This window comes from Podarcis filfolensis (assembly GCF_964270895.1).
Source record: "Podarcis filfolensis genome assembly, chromosome: W".
In the NCBI taxonomy this organism is placed as follows: domain Eukaryota; kingdom Metazoa; phylum Chordata; class Lepidosauria; order Squamata; family Lacertidae; genus Podarcis; species Podarcis filfolensis.
Genome location: NC_139619.1, coordinates 2,204,578 through 2,220,588, shown reverse-complemented (window position 1 = coordinate 2,220,588; position 16,011 = coordinate 2,204,578). Strand labels below are relative to the sequence as shown.

Here is a 16,011-nt window from a genome sequence, read left to right as displayed (position 1 = left end):
GCATTTCAGAAGGTATTCCTAGTTCTTTTGTTAGGCAAGCAAACCACTCTAGTTGTGATGCACATTTGCTTATGGCCGAGTACTCTGCTTCACAAGTACTTGTGGCAACAAAAGTTTGTTTCTGGGATTTCCACTGAACCAGGGCATTTCCAATATATATAGCATAGCCAGTGGTAGACTTTCCATTTTCTCCCCAGCTGGCATCAGCCTATGCATACACTTGCTGATCATATCCTGTATTCAGCACCAGTTTGTAATCTTTTGTGCCTTTCAGATACCTTAGGATTCTTTTAAGTGCTGCCCAATCTCTCTGAGCACTGCCAATGTTATGTCGGGTCTCATCCACCAACTTAAATATAACAGAGAACCTAACAAAGAATGGAAAGCTGTTGCATTCTCACATTTTTGTCCTTCTGGTTCATTTTTGTACTGTTTAGTTATGGGAGTGTCAACCTCATTTGCCCTCTCCATTCCATATGTCTTCAGTAACTTTTTGATCTTTTCCTTCTGGCTTAGAGAGTAGATTCATTTCTCTGAATCTCTAATCCTAAGTAATTTTGAATCTCACCCAAATACTTCAGTTTGTATTTGTTACCTAGGCTGTTTATAAACCAAGACACTTGCTTTTGTGCAGTTGTTATTAGACAGATATTGGCAACATACAAAAGTAAATAACAAACGCTTCCTTGCACCATTGCTGAATATAAACAGGAATCAGCCAGGCTTTGTTTGAATCCCATCTTTTTCAGAGTTGTGTCTATGCATTCATGCCATAGACGTGCACTTTGGTGTAAACCATATAGTGCCCTTTGCAGCTTTAACACAATGTTGTCTTTTTCCAGCTCATAACCTGGTATTTGCTGTAAATACACCTCAGCATCAAGAGGAGCATTTAAATACGCTGAGGCAACATCAAAATGATTAACTTTCAATCCCCTAAGACTTGCCATTGCTAAAACTGATTTTACTATTTCAGCCTTTGCTGTTGGGGCAAAGACTTCATCACAATGCATCGTTTTCCTTTGTGTAAAGCCCCTTGTGACCAACCTGGCTTTCCTTTGACAACTACCATCAGCCAGCTTTTTCACTTTAAAAACCCCCTTACAGCTTATGGGCTTTTTACCTTCAGGCAATTCTGTAGGTACAAACATGTTGTTTAGCAGAGAGTTATACTCTGCCTGCATTGCCTTTAACCACGCCTCTTTCTCTAGAGTAGGTAACTCTTGCACTTCTTCAAAGTTTTCTGGCTCAGTTACATAAATCTGGTTTATGGGGGCTGGGAACCCATAACGGACTGGAGGTTGACCTTTATTACTTCTTGTAGACCTCCTTGGTTCATTAATCTCACCCCCTGGGCTATCTTCAGGACTGCTTTTGGGGTGGATTGACTCTGGAGATTTACCTCCTCCTGTCCCAGTTGCACTTTCTCCCCCCCCCCCTGCTCCACATGAGCAGCTGGAGAAAAATGCTCAGTCATTACCCCCTCCCTTTCAATTTTCCTGGGAGCGCTGCCAATTCTTAGCTTTGTTTCAACTGCCTTATCAGGTACGCTCGGTAGTAAAACCTTTTCTGGCAGTTGGTTTGCATGTATCTTGGGCCAATTTCTTTGCTCATTAAAGCTGGCTGACCGACTATAACTCAAATGATTTTGATTGTCTTCAAACCTATAGGCTTTCATTCCGCTTTCATAACCAAGAAATAACAACTACTGTGCCCTTTTCCCACCTTTTCTTCAGTTTTTTACAGATACATCAACCCATGCCTTTGTCCCAAAAATTCTCAAATGTTGCAAACTGGGACTTTTGTTATAGAGAATCTTGTAGGGTATGTCGTCTAATACCCTTGACCAGAAACGATTTCCAATATAATTGGCTGTCTTAATACTCTCAGCCCAATATTTTATTGGAAGATTTGCATCTGCTAACAATGCTTTCATTTGTGTCTGCAAGACACCTCCCCTACACTCTGCTACTCTGTTCTCCTGAGGAGTTGCCACGTAGGTAAGTCTATGTTTAATCCCTTGGGATCGCAACCAGTTTTTTAGGGAGCTTGCTATAAATTCTCCTCCTCTGTCTGTCTGAAAAAAGCACATCTTTTGGCCAAGCTGCCTCTCTATCCTTCTTACCCAGAACTTCAAAATTTGGGCAACTTCAGACTTTTCCTTCAGTGGGTAGACCCAGCCGAACCTAGAATAGTCATCCACTAGGATCACACAATACTTGTTACGGGAGACACTTGGTGGGAAAGGACCAGTTACATCAGCATGAATCGACTCCAGTCGTTTTTTGGTTTCTCTCTGGCTTGCTCTTGCTACTAGGCAAGCCCTGCTTTTAACCTCCTTGCAAATATTGCAGTCTAAGTAATTATCACAATTTTTAATGTTTTTCATCCCCCCCAACTCCAAAGTTTTGTTCAGCACCTTAAAGCTAGCATGAGCCAGACGCCTGTGCAGCAGATGAATGCACATATCATGGGTCGGGACATTTTGCACATTTGCAACCTTAGACTCACACTGCAGTACATACATATTAGTTCTAAGGTTAGCATTTGCCAATACTGCCCCATTTTGCTTTATCTGGCACTGATCTCCCACAAAGTTTACTTCAAAGCCTACTTTTGCCAAGTCATTCCAGAGTATTCCAGAGTCAGCTTATCAGTCTCTACTGTCTTGAGGGAATTGACCAGCATATCATAGCTGTCGTCAAGGGAACTCAGGACTATAAAGACTTTGTCCTCTTCCCCCACAGGCCTCCCTCTTAAGGCTAGCTCCTGGAAACAGCCTGTTAGGAACTTTAGGTGGTTTACCAGGGAGTCACCCGATTTTATCCAACACTGGTACATTCTCCTGGTCAGTGTTATCAGTGAGCCAGCTGTCCCTTGCACATGGACAGCCTTGAGCGCATTCCACGCCTCACTTGCCATCACCTTATCTGCTACGTAGACTAGTTGGCTGTCGTCCACTCCAAGGATGATCGTAGCCAAATCTTTCTCATCCTTTTCTAGCTGGGCCTCTGCTTGTGCCAGCTTTTCATCTTCGTCCTCATCCTCCTCAGGGGGCTGCGGTGGATCTTCCACCACTTTCCACAGGCCCTCACGCTTGAGGAAGTGTTGCATGCGGACCGACCAGATGCTGTAGTTTGTGGTCATCAGCTTCTCCAGCAACATGCCAGCTCTGGACTGCTCCATACCTGCAGCTCACCTCCAGCAACCACAGCTAACTGCTACCTGTACTCTTGCGCAGCGGAAGCGTGCTGGGCCCGTAACCCTGTCACGAATTCTTTGCGGCGCTTTAGCAGAAATGCTCAGAGTTCCAGGTTCTTCAGTGCAGTATATTTATTGTGAGTTATATATACAAATATCTACAGGCTATAATACACGAGCAGTTCATACAGTCAAACAGAGTACCTGGCTGCACCTTAAGGCAAATAGGAAGACCTTTCTATCTCTCTCTCTTTGACCACACTCTTCTACACCACACCTTTCCTGCTGGACAGGTTTCCCTTTTAAACCGATGACAGCCAATCAACTGTCAGCACATTACTGCTGAGTCATTCTGACCCAGCACTTCCATAGAAAGTATTGCAGGCTGATTGCAATCAGCCAGTTGCATCAGCTAGCAAACTCAAGCCTGCAGACTTACTATCTCACACAGCATTCTGCGCATCCCGACACCCCTTCCCTCTTGTAGATGGTACAGAGATAGATGGACCAATGATCAGGCTTTGTATAAGGCAGGTTGCTAGGTAACATTGGCTGATGATGAAATGCCCAAGCCTCCTTGTGCATTTTGTATCTGAGCTGCTGTAGCTTAGTGGGTAACAGTTTAAGCTGTGAACTTGCCATATGGCTTTCCTTGTCCCAATCCCACCTCCACATCTGTAACATGGGAATGATAATACTGGCTTACTGTATTGGGTTGGGTGCTTCTGAATGATTGCTGGCCTGTTACGTGAAGTGCCTCATGTATTTGAATTCTGCTTGCTTTTAGAGGGCATTCCGCACCCAGGGATGGCACCTTCCTCTGATCTGGATTAGTCAGGATCCACTCCAATCTCATGCTCTACAGTGGAAGGGGCCTTCCCACCCTTCAGGCCAGCCCTACCTATGACTGGAGTAGATTAGGTCTCTTGGTACTCCAAAAGAGCCCAGTTGACATCACTATTTTTTTTTGTGGTGGAGGGGGGTTGCTTCTTCTGTCTCCTTGTGTATTTTGCCTTCTGTGTTTTTGATGTGCCTTGCTTCTCCATTCATTGTTGCTTTCTAGTCTCTGTTACCTTTGATCAATCAATTTCCTTTATTCAACCGATAGTCAGAAATAAAACATTACACAATAATTATAAACTATAACATCATAGGGGTACATAAATAAGGTAGGGTTAGGCTACTAGACCTCTCACAGATACCTTTGATCACGTAGGTACTTGTGTTCAAGGGGGTAGGGTGTCATGGTATTGCCAGAGAATGCAGGGGAGGAGCAGAGACAGGCAGAGGGAGGGGGGCAGGAAGTGGCGATTGAGGAAAGAGGGGAAAGCCAGGAGGCGGGACGGCTCACAGATGTTGTACCAGAGCCTCAACACTGCACAGGAAGTTTTGGCACAGACAGTGAGACAATGCCTATTCCGTCTGCCAAAGAAAGGAGAGTGTTAAAGAGGAAGGGGGAGAGGCATCACATGAAACTTCCCAGCCTTTTCTGTTGGAGAAGGGGCTGGCATAAGTCACTCCCAGAATCTGAGCCGGAGCATTCGGATGCATGATTGTAATGCGCTGCTTGTACATATGTAAAATAAAGACTGTATATATGTATCTCAGAGTGAGCAGGGGCATTTCTTGTGAAGAGCATTCACAAGCCATCACATAGGGTTTCCCAATTCTCCCTTCCAGCTGCAACCCCACATGCTACAGCATCCTAAGTCTTTCTAGAAAATCCAATGAACCTCAATAATGACTTTTTGGGGGGGTGGATGGGACTACTGGCTGTACCAGAACAGTGGGGCACAGGAAAGCCCAATACTGTGAACATTCATTATTCATTAATATTTTGTAATAATATCCCCTGTCCTACCACCTAGCTATTTGACACCAAAATACTTTGGATACCTGAAGTCATGCTCTACTAGTCTACTTCATTGTGACCGCTTCTGTTAGACAAGTCAAAAGAAGGGCCAAGTGGAATATACATGGAAGGAGTTGTATGTTGTCAAAACATCACTGACAAGTCTTCCTCTCTCCCTCCCTCTCCCCTTTCTTGTCACCTCCAGGTAACTGATCATGCTACTACTGCCTTACTGCATTACCAGTTGCCTCAAATGCCAGATGTGGTGGTCAGGTCATTTATGGTAAGTTTGATACAAACTCTCTCAACTGGCATAACTTTGCATGTTGGGTTTTTATGAATGTCTTGAAAGGCTGTTTTGGTCAAGACAAGAGTCTGTATCACGAAAGGGAAGCAGTGTTGTCTGTTGTTCATCCCCACCCCAGGATGCTGTGGGAAGATGTTGGAAGTCTGGACAGGGAGCATATTGGAAACTACACCCATTGGTGTTTACCAGAGCATGTCTGAAAGTGTATCGGTGGAGCTGTTCAACAATATAATGGGGAGAGAAAGCAAGGAGCACAAGCTAATCCTGGCTAGAGCAATTACAGAATGATGCCTTTTGCCCTTCAAAAAGGGCTAGTGTGTCTGCTGAAGAATCCTACCCTGGATCCTATGTTTTACAACAGCTATTATCTCATTGTATTAATTTACAAGACCCTTAACAACTTGGGTCCATGATACCTCAGATACCACCTGAACCTTTATATCCCATGTAATCACTGAGGTATTTGGAGGAGCCACTGTTAGTGGTCCCTCATGCCTCGAATGCACCTTTCATATACACCAGGAGCCAGGCATTCAGTATTGTGAGCCCAAGTCTGTGGAACTCCCTGTTGGGAGAGTGCTCCGGGCTATCTGCAGCCCCCCCCCCCCCCGATCTCCGAGCGTCCTCCGGTGAGCATAGCTCTGGAAAAGGCATCCTCTTCTTCTCCAGGGCACACCAGCGACATAAACCAGTTTGGTTTATGCACACTAGCCTTCTGGCTTAACACAGCAAAAGGAAAGAGGCATCGTAGTTCTAAACTACTATTTATTTACAGAATATTTACAGACAACAGCATTATGGCATCTGTCCTTGCCAGCTCAAAGAACAAACAGAACAGCGTAAAAGTGAAAGTAAAGTTTCACAGACTCACACCGGAAGAGAGATAAGACAGACATCCTTTCTCACACTCCTCTCAGACAGGCGTGTGAAATATACCAATCACAAAATCAACATCGGGGAGCATGAAATCCTAACATCCTCCCCCATTTCAGGTAACCGATGCCGCATAAGCTAAGGCAGCAGTAAGTGAAGTAAACTTACAGTTGTCAAACACATAGTATACCCCTGTAGTACCCGTTCTACCTTTGGAACTTCATGCAACTGGACTGGCCTTGTGCCTGACCATTTTGCACTTCTGGTTACCTTCCTTCCATGGGACTAGAGCCTTAGCTCTTTTCCTGTCTGAGAAAAGTGTTGGCCCTTGCAGCCTTTGAGCGTGGTTTCGCGTCCTTTGAAGACAAACCTTGTACCCCTTGCAAGACCTCAGGTTCTGAAACCTGTTTCGTGCTACTACCCACAGCTATATTTGCAACAGCTGTGTTAGCAAACTCATGAGCATATTTGATGGGTCTTCTACCCTTTGGTGCTCTCTCTGACCTGCACATTAAGCTCATGTCTTCCTTACTGCGCTTCTCCTGTGGAGAATGGTGACCTATTGTGAACAGTGGTTCCTCCAGTTCATGATCAGACTGTTCAGATGGTCTAATCATCGTGACTGCACTCTTATAGTCTGCTGTATCAGTTGAATCGCTACCTGTGCCCCCACTGTCAGTGTCAGATCCCTCACCTGAGCCATCATTGACAGGATAACTTTGGAAAATAGTTACATTTGTTGGCATGCACCCAAGGAAACGAGGGCCATTGGCAGGCCCCCAGCTGGCTCCAGCCCACTGGCTGGTGTGCTGGGCGAACTCCGGTCCTTGGTGCAGCATAAATCTGCGGCCAAGGCTTTTGAAGACTGAGCACGCAATTCAGCAGAGAAAATGCTGTGCAAACAGAAGTGACACAAGAGGCTGTGTGAGCATATTTACAAGCAGGTTTATTCAGTGTAGATCAGGACAAAAGGAAACATGTCTGATCTCCTTCGTGTCCAAAGCAAAACAGAAAGTTCCCAGCATGCAATGCTGGTATGTGTTACAGATATGTGACACGCAACAGTCCCACATCTGTTCCTTACGGTGGAATGGAACATCCCAACAACATCCCCCCCCCCCCCCCGTTTTGCAGTGTACTCCACATCTCTATCAAGTAGAACTGTGTTGGTGTTAGACATCAGTACTCTGTACTAGCCTTTTTTGTACCCCAGAAATATACCATGTGCACCACTTTTGCTGAGCTTCCCACTCTGTGGTGTCTCCACCCACATGTCAGACCCAAAAACCCTAAGGTGTTTGACAAAAGGCTCTTTCTGGAACAGTTTCTCATAGGGTGTGCATTTGACAGCTTTGGAGTATCTCCTGTTATAAGAATACACATAACAATTCAGAGATTCAACCCAAAACTCATTTGGCAAGCCTGCACTAAGCAGTAACGCTCTCATGGCTTTTTGTAACTCCATGTTTACCCTTACACATAAATTGGTGTTCCATGAAGACTCCTGGGTAGCAACTTTGTGCTTCATCCCTTGTGCAGCCAGGAAACTTCCAAATTCCTGTGAAACAAAATCCTGTTTCTGACCTGTGAAAAGACAATCAATTTGCACATCATGGACAGATTTTACCCATGCACAAAATTCATTGAACGTTGTCAACACTTGATTTCTCTTCTCTAGCATATAGACCCATGCATATTTAGAATGAGAATCAACCAAAATCAGGTAATACTTGGCATTGCCTCTAGAAGGTGATAGAGGACCCACCTGCTGAAAAGCCGTTTTGCCTTTCAGAGCCGCATTGACTCTTACCTCTTGTGTCACATTATCATTACATTAATCATTATCAAATGAAAGTAAATACAAGCCGTCTTCATTGTAAGCATACAGAAGATCATGTCCATTCTTGGCAATGACACATTTCTGCCTGTCAAAAGAAACACAATAATCTTGCACCGTTAGCTGAGACACACTGAGCAAATTATAAGTCATTGTCCACTGTGGTCTGGATGCCCTGAAGGAATATTTTCCCAATCCCTTCACTTCTCAGACAAAGACCATCTGCTTGCTTGATGGTGTCATGTTGCTCCTTAAAGATAACAAACCTTTCTGTCCAGTTAGATGGACTGTCACCTCAGTATCTATGACAAAGGCATTCTGGGTAGTTGGGGAGGTGCTTGGTGTGATTAAAGCAAGTGCCTGGGTAGAGCTAGACTTGGCACGATTCTTGCCACTGGCCTCTCCTGCCCCGGAGCTCTTGGGCTTCTTGCCGTTCCTGCAGTTCTTCTGCAGGTGGCCCTCTTTTCCACACTTCCACCACCGTAGGGCTTTCAAAGCAACAGCCTCCCCTGTACCTTCCACTGCTGAGAGGGGTGCTTTTGTGGCTTTGGCCTCCCCCTCATCAGCTGCAAGCGCCATCTGGCAGTCAGACTCATTCAAGAGCGTTGAGCAGACTCTCTGAACAGTCAAATCAGCAGCTGGCAGAGCTCCAAGCTGTGATGCCACAACTGCATACGATGCATCCATGCTGTTGATAATCATAAAACAAAAGAGCGACTCCGGAAGTTCAAACTCCCTCTGCACCAGCTGGCCATGCAGAAACTTCATCTGGGTGAGGTGTTTCTGCAAGTCTCCCCCCACTTTCAGCTTCAAATTGGAAAGCCTCTGGAAGTGCAACAGGGTGGATCTTGCTGCGACATGAAGATGTGCTTCTCGTAAAGCAAGCCACACCTCCTGTGCTGTATTCAATCCTTGAATATGGATAAGCTGGTTGTCCAACACAGACAAGGTGATCGCAGCTCTCGCTTGTTTATCAGCTTCGCGACCCACCCTCTGTTCGGTACCTGTGGCATGGGGTCACCTATAACATGCCATACGTGTTGTCTTATTAAGACAGCTTGCGGAGAGAGTGTGCATGCTCTAGCTCGAGCCTGTCATCTGCCCTGGAACTCCCCTGCCAAGCTAAACAATTTATGGCCTAAAGGAATGTAAGATAAACTGAAAAAAGAAAATAAAGACTAAAGAGAGAGTGTGAAGTTGTAGAGAAACTGGGGTTGCCGAATTCAAGCCTGCAAACTTGGTCGCTAAATTAACTTCAAGCCTAACGGAGACGCCCAGCAGTTCCCTCTTATTTATGACTCTATTTAACAACCTAAGGATGGCAAAAATGTTGAAAGATTTATCAGTTCAGCTAGCAACTTTTCAGGACTTAATGCTTGCTTCCCAAAACAACATTAGAGAAGATATCAAGTCGGTGAAGGAGGATGTCTTACAGATAGGAGTCATAGAATCATAGAATCATAGAGTTGGAAGAGACCACAAGGGCCATCGAGTCCAACCCCCTGCCAAGCAGGAAACACCATCAGAGCACTCCTGACATATGGTTGTCAAGCCTCTGCTTAAAGACCTCCAAAGAAGGAGACTCCACCACACTCCTTGGCAGCAAATTCCACTGTCGAACAGCTCTTACTGTCAGGAAGTTCTTCCTAATGTTTAGGTGGAATCTTCTTTCTTGTAGTTTGGATCCATTGCTCCGTGTCCGCTTCTCTGGAGCAGCAGAAAACAACCTTTCTCCCTCCTCTATGTGACATCCTTTTATATATTTGAACATGGCTATCATATCACCCCTTAACCTCCTCTTCTCCAGGCTAAACATGCCCAGCTCCCTTAGCCGTTCCTCATAAGGCATCGTTTCCAGGCCTTTGACCATTTTGGTTGCCCTCCTCTGGACACGTTCCAGTTTGTCAGTGTCCTTCTTGAACTGTGGTGCCCAGAACTGGACACAGTACTCCAGGTGAGGTCTGACCAGAGCAGAATACAGTGGCACTATTACTTCCCTTGATCTAGATGCTATACTCCTATTGATGCAGCCCAGAATTGCATTGGCTTTTTTAGCTGCCGCGTCACACTGTTGGCTCATGTCAAGTTTGTGGTCAACCAAGACTCCTAGATCCTTTTCACATGTGCTGCTCTCAAGCCAGGTGCCACCCATCTTGTATTTGTGCCTCTCATTTTTTTTGCCCAAGTGCAATACTTTACATTTCTCCCTGTTAAAATTCATCTTGTTTGTTTTGGCCCAGTTCTCTAATCTGTCAAGGTCGTTTTGAAGTGTGATCCTGTCCTCTGGGGTGTTAGCCACCCCTCCCAGTTTGGTGTCAAATGCAAATTTGATCAGGATGCCCTTGAGTCCATCATCCAAGTCGTTGATAAAGATGTTGAATAAGACCGGGCCCAAGACAGAACCCTGTGGCACCCCACTAGTCACTCTTCTCCAGGATGAAGAGGAACCATTGATGAGCACCCTTTGGGTTCGGTCAGTCAGCCAGTTACAAATCCACTGAGTGGTAGCATAGTCAAGACCGCATTTTACCAGCTTCTTTACAAGAATATCATGGGGCACCTTGTCAAATGCCTTGCTGAAATCAAGGTAGGCTACATCCACTGCGTTCCCTTCATCTACCAGGCTTGTAATTCTGTCAAAAAACGAGATCAGGTTCGTCTGACATGACTTATTTTTCAGAAATCCATGCTGACTATTGGTGATCACAGCATTCCTTTCTAGGTGCTCACAGACTGTTTGCTTAATGATCTGCTCCAGAATCTTCCCTGGTATTGATGTCAGACTGACTGGGCGGTAATTATTTGGGTCCTCTCTTTTCCCCTTTTTGAAAATAGGGACAACATTTGCCCTCCTCCAGTCTGCCGGGACTTCGCCTGTTCTCCAGGAATTCTCAAAGATGACCGCCAGTGGTTCTGAAATCACATCTGCCAGTTCTTTTAATACTCTTGGATGCAGTTCATCTGGCCCTGGAGACTTGAATACATCTAGACTAGCCAAGTATTCTTGTACTATCTCCTTAGTTATTCTGGGCTGTGTTTCCTCTGCTGAATCATTTGCTCCAAATTCTTCAGGTCGGGCATTGTTTTCTTTATCGGAGAAGACTGAGGCAAAGAAGGCATTGAGGAGTTCAGCCCTTTCTGTGTCCCCTGTTTGCATTTCACCAAATTAAGGGGGTGAAGCAATTAGCAATTCAAGCTAAAGAGCTAGCCCAGAAAAAATGAAAAAAAGGTAACTACTCTATCTAAACAGGTGGCAGAATTGTCGGACCGCCAGAGAAGAGCTAATATGATTTTGGGAGGAATTCCGGAAGAAATACAGGCTAAAGAGTTGGAAGAAACTCTGAGAACCTGGCTATGTACTCAAGGAGTTAGTTTGAAGGCAGAAGATGTGGAACGAGCCCATCGCTGCCGAGGGCCCAAGGGGAGAAAATCCCCCAGGAATGTAATAGTTAAATTTTCTAGAGAGAAGCTGCAACAGCAGGTATACCAGACTTTAAAGAAAATTAAAGAACTGAGTTTCCAAGGGAAAAGAGTGTGGGTGAGTCGAGACATATGCCAGGCTAGGTAAAGGTAAAGGTAAAGGTAAAGGTAAAGGTAAAGGTAAAGGTAAAGGTAAAGGTAAAGGTAAAGGTAAAGGTACCCCTGCCCATCAGGGCCAGTCGTGTCTAACTCTAGGGTTGCACGCTCATCTCGCTCAAGAGGCCGGGAGCCAGCGCTGTCCGAAGACACTTCCGGGCCATGTGGCCAGCGTGACTAAGCTGCATCTGGCGAGCCAGCACCAGCGCAGCACACGGAAACGCCGTTTACCTTCCCGCTAGAAAGCGGTCCCTATTTATCTACTTGCACTTAGGGGTGCTTTTGAACTGCTAGGTAGGCAGGAGCTGAGACCGAACGACGGGAGCTCACCCCGCCGCGGGGATTCGAACTGCCGACCTTTCGATTGGCAGGTCCTAGGCTCTGTGGTTTAACCCACAGCGCCACCCACGTCCCATATGCCAGGCTACTCTAAGGCAAAAAAGCCAAATGAAACCTTATGCACAAAAACTGCATAATAACGACATAAGGTTTACCTGGCTATACCCTGCCTCTATACTGATTTTTAAAGACGGTAAAAGGTTTATAGCCGAGAACCCAACAGAGGCTGGGATTTTATTGACGCAGCTGGGAATCGAACTTGATGAGTTACTACTACAGGTAATTGAGGAGGAGGAGGCGGAAGAGGTGGATGCAGGAGAAGGACACTCAGGTGAAGCTTCAAGACGACCAGAGAAAAGACCAAGAACACACTCGCATGATGTTACGTCTTAAAGGAGTAAAGAGACCATCAAACAAACTGTTTTATTGAAATGTTTTGGTTAAGGGGAGGGAGGGGATGCGTGCTTTTTCGGAATGTGGAGAGAGGGGATGAAAATTCTTCCTCGATATATTTTCTCTTCCATGGGGGGGGAGGGGGGTAAAGAATTGTAAGGGGGGGGGAGAAATCCTCAGCTTAACGTACACAAAATTCAAAGCAACAAAGAATATGGTTAATTCAATCAAAATTATTTCACCGAATGTCAATGGTCTTACATCCAACCGTAAACGATATAGGTTATCCAGGCTAGCCAGAGAACAAGGAGCCAATATAATATGTCTTCAAGAAACCCATACACAGGCAGGGGTCTTTCCAAGCCTTACCTGGAGATGCCATTGAGCATTGAATCTGGGACCTTCTCCATGCAAAGCAGATGATCAATAACAAGCTATGGGCCTTTCCCTATATACTCTGCAGTCCCACTACTTTCCATAAGTAGATGCAACTAAAATTCAGTCTGCGCACCTGCAAGTAGGCATTTGGGGTCAATATAGTAAAAAAGTATCTCTGTAGAGATAAGGTTATGAACCAGATGCTTTGTATACTGAAAGTGCAGAAAATACTCCTGCCTGAAACATGGGGGGGGGGGGGCAGCTGCCAGTTTTTGTCGGCCAATCTTCCTACCCTGGTGCTGTTGGACTCCAATTCCCATCAGCCCTGGCCAGTATCACTAATGCTCAGAGATGATGGGAGTTGTAGTCAAACAACATCTGGAGGGCTGCAGGTTCCCTATGACAATAGCAAAACATACAGACCAATAATGTGTTTCTCTTTTCCAATTTTTTAAATTAATTTTCCACATTTATAACAGACATAACATATAAAACACACAAAAGAAAACACATTACAATACTAAAAAAAAGAAACAAAAATATAAACACTTATTACTTCTAAAACACCATTTAACTTTCATTGTTAACTGACTTCCTCAAATCCCCCCTAACTGAATTCCATTATATCACCATGTAACAGTTCTCCAAAATCATATTTCTAATAAAATTAACTCCTTCAATTTACTATCTTCTTCTCTTTTCTTATTGATCTAAATCCATAATGCTTTACAATTCATTCTTATTCTAATCCTAAACCTGTTTGATACTTTTAAGTGACTTCTAATTATTTTATGTTACAATATTTGGCTAAGTAATCTTTAAATTTCTTCCAATCCTCTTGTGTCTCCTCTTCTTTCTGGTCGCGGATTCTTCCAGTCAGGTCGGCCAGCTCCCAAAAGTCCAACATCTTCATCTGCCATTCTTCTACTGTTGGTATTTCTTGCGATTTCCAGTTTTTGGCTAATAGCAGTCTTGCCGTTGTAGTGGCATACAAAAACAACCTAACATCTTCTTTGGGCAATTCCAATCCTATTATTCCAAGTAGAAAGGCTTCTGGTTTCTTAACAAATGTATTTTTCAACATTTTTTTCAATTCATTATAAATCTTTTCCCAGAAGTCCTTCACCTTGGGACATGTCCACCACATGGTGCCTTCTTTTTCTTTGCACTTCCAACATAAATTATCATTTGTGTGGTAAATCTTTGCTAATTTTACCAGGGTTAAGTACCATCTATACATCATTTTCATAATGTTTTCTTTTAATGCAGTACATGCAGTAAACTTAACCCCTTTCTTCCACAACCTTTCCCAATCTTCTAACCCCCGGAGGGCTGCAGGTTCCCTATGACAATAGCAAAACATACAGACCAATAATGTGATTCAGCATTAGGCAGCTTCGTGTGTTTTTGTTCCCTTCTGTGCCCAGGAGTCGCAGAAACTGGTATGTTTTTTATCACTGCAGCCAAAATGGACCTGATCATATTTATTTATTTATTATATCCTGCTTTTCCTCCTTAAGGAGCCCAGGGTGGCAGATACATGAGTGATTAACAGTTTAATCATCTAAAAACATCCCCAATACAGAAACAGACTGGGAAATACCTCTATTTAAAAAAATGGTTGTTGAAAGAGGATGGTTTTCATTAGGTGCCAAAGACAACAGAGATGGTAAATATCAGATTATATATTTCCCCAACAAAGGCAGCGCTGCCAAACAGACCTGCCCTAAAATTGGCAACTCTTCCTGCCTAGTCATGGCCCTCCTTTCCGATCAAGATTTAAATCCATGTTGGCCATGAACAAAAGATATCTGCATATATTCTTGCTGAGACTTAAGGCACGTGTTTGAAAGGATAGCTGTGAAACTGGTTTTAGAAATGTTTCTGTATGATTTCACATTTCTGAAGCATGTGGCTCTTGGATAGATATCGTTTGGATGCAAGAGGCAGACTCCAGCATCTCATAATGAAAAGGTCACTTTTTATGAGCTGAATTTGATTTTGGTCTAGCTGCAAGGAAGTCCTGGCTGTCCATGGTGACCCTTCAGTTACAAATACCTGCTTGTCACTGCAGGAATTTCTGTTTATGTTGTTGCTTATTGAGAGAGGACAGGCATTCCAATAAAGTATACTATCAGCTATACTGTGACCTTGTGGGTTTTTTGTATACTTCCTTCTAAAGTCTGCCTCTCTCGGGACTCAAGCCAAGATACATTTCCCATCCTCTGCATCATTGGTCTTGACATAAGTGATGACCTTGGGAGTGTCCATATTAAGTTTCCTCCCTTCTTTCTTTTTCTTTCCGACTTTTAAAGACCTGGTTAAGAAGTTACATGAAGCTGTTCCAGGCTCCATGCCAGCGCTGCGGAAGGTATCTGCAAGATGGTCTATCACCCACATGGCGGGACTTTCGGACACTGGAGGAGTTCCATGACACCTGTAGGCAGTAGTACAACCTGGAGGCTGACGGAAGTCTGTGGAGGAAACAGACTCAGAAGTTGGGTCCCAAGAAACACCTCTTTACTGTTTCTCCAAATACAGTGGTGCCTCGCAAGACGAAATTAATTCGTTCCGCAAGTTTTTTCTTCTTGCGAGTTTTTCGTCTTGCGAAGCACGGTTTCCCATAGAAATGCATTGAAAATCAATTAATGCGTTCCTATGGAGACCGCCTTCAGACCAGGTCCGGGGACAGTCTGTCCCCGGACCTCTTCTGAAGGCTGGCGGGGGGAGAAGGACTTTTCTCCCCACCGCCAGCCTTCAGAACAGCCTTCTGAATGTTGGCGGTGGGGAGGAAAACCTTCCTCCCACCGCAAGTCTTCAGGACAGGTCCGAGAACAGAGGAGAAGCGCTGCGCGCCTTCTCCTCTGTTCCCGGACCTGTCCTGAAGGCTTGCGGTGGGAGGAGGGCTTTCCTCCCCACCACCAACATTCAGAATGCTGTTCTGAATGTTGGCGGTGGGGAGGAAAAACCCTCCTCCCACCGCAAGCCCCGGGAACAGAGGAGAAGCGCTGCGCGCCTTCTCCTCTGTTCCCGGACCTCCCACCGCAAGCCTTCAGGACAGGTCCGGGAACAGAGGAGAAGGCGCGCTGCGCTTCCCCGCTGTCCCCGGAGATTTCCCTGTGGGCTTTCGTCTTGCGAAGCAAGCCCATAGGGAAATTCGTCTTGCGAAGCCGCTAAAAAATCGGAAAACCCTTTCGTCTTGCGGGTTTTTTGTTTAGCGAGGCATTCGTCTTGCGGGGCACCACTGTATCTGTA

The 16,011-nt window shown here is 44.9% G+C and overlaps 1 protein-coding gene across 1 annotated transcript in view; it reads left to right on the top strand.

The window, feature by feature from the left end:
* LOC310753793 (mediator of RNA polymerase II transcription subunit 27-like) overlaps window positions 1-15,279 on the top strand; it is a 72,557-nt gene extending 57,278 nt beyond the window's left edge. The window contains exons 3-4 of the mRNA XM_083595137.1: window positions 5,259-5,336; window positions 15,072-15,279. Coding sequence (XP_083451263.1) covers window positions 5,259-5,336; window positions 15,072-15,206 — 213 coding nt within the window. The 3' untranslated portion in view covers window positions 15,207-15,279. The remainder of the gene's footprint in view (window positions 1-5,258; window positions 5,337-15,071) is intronic.
* The last annotated feature ends 732 nt before the right edge of the window (window positions 15,280-16,011 follow it).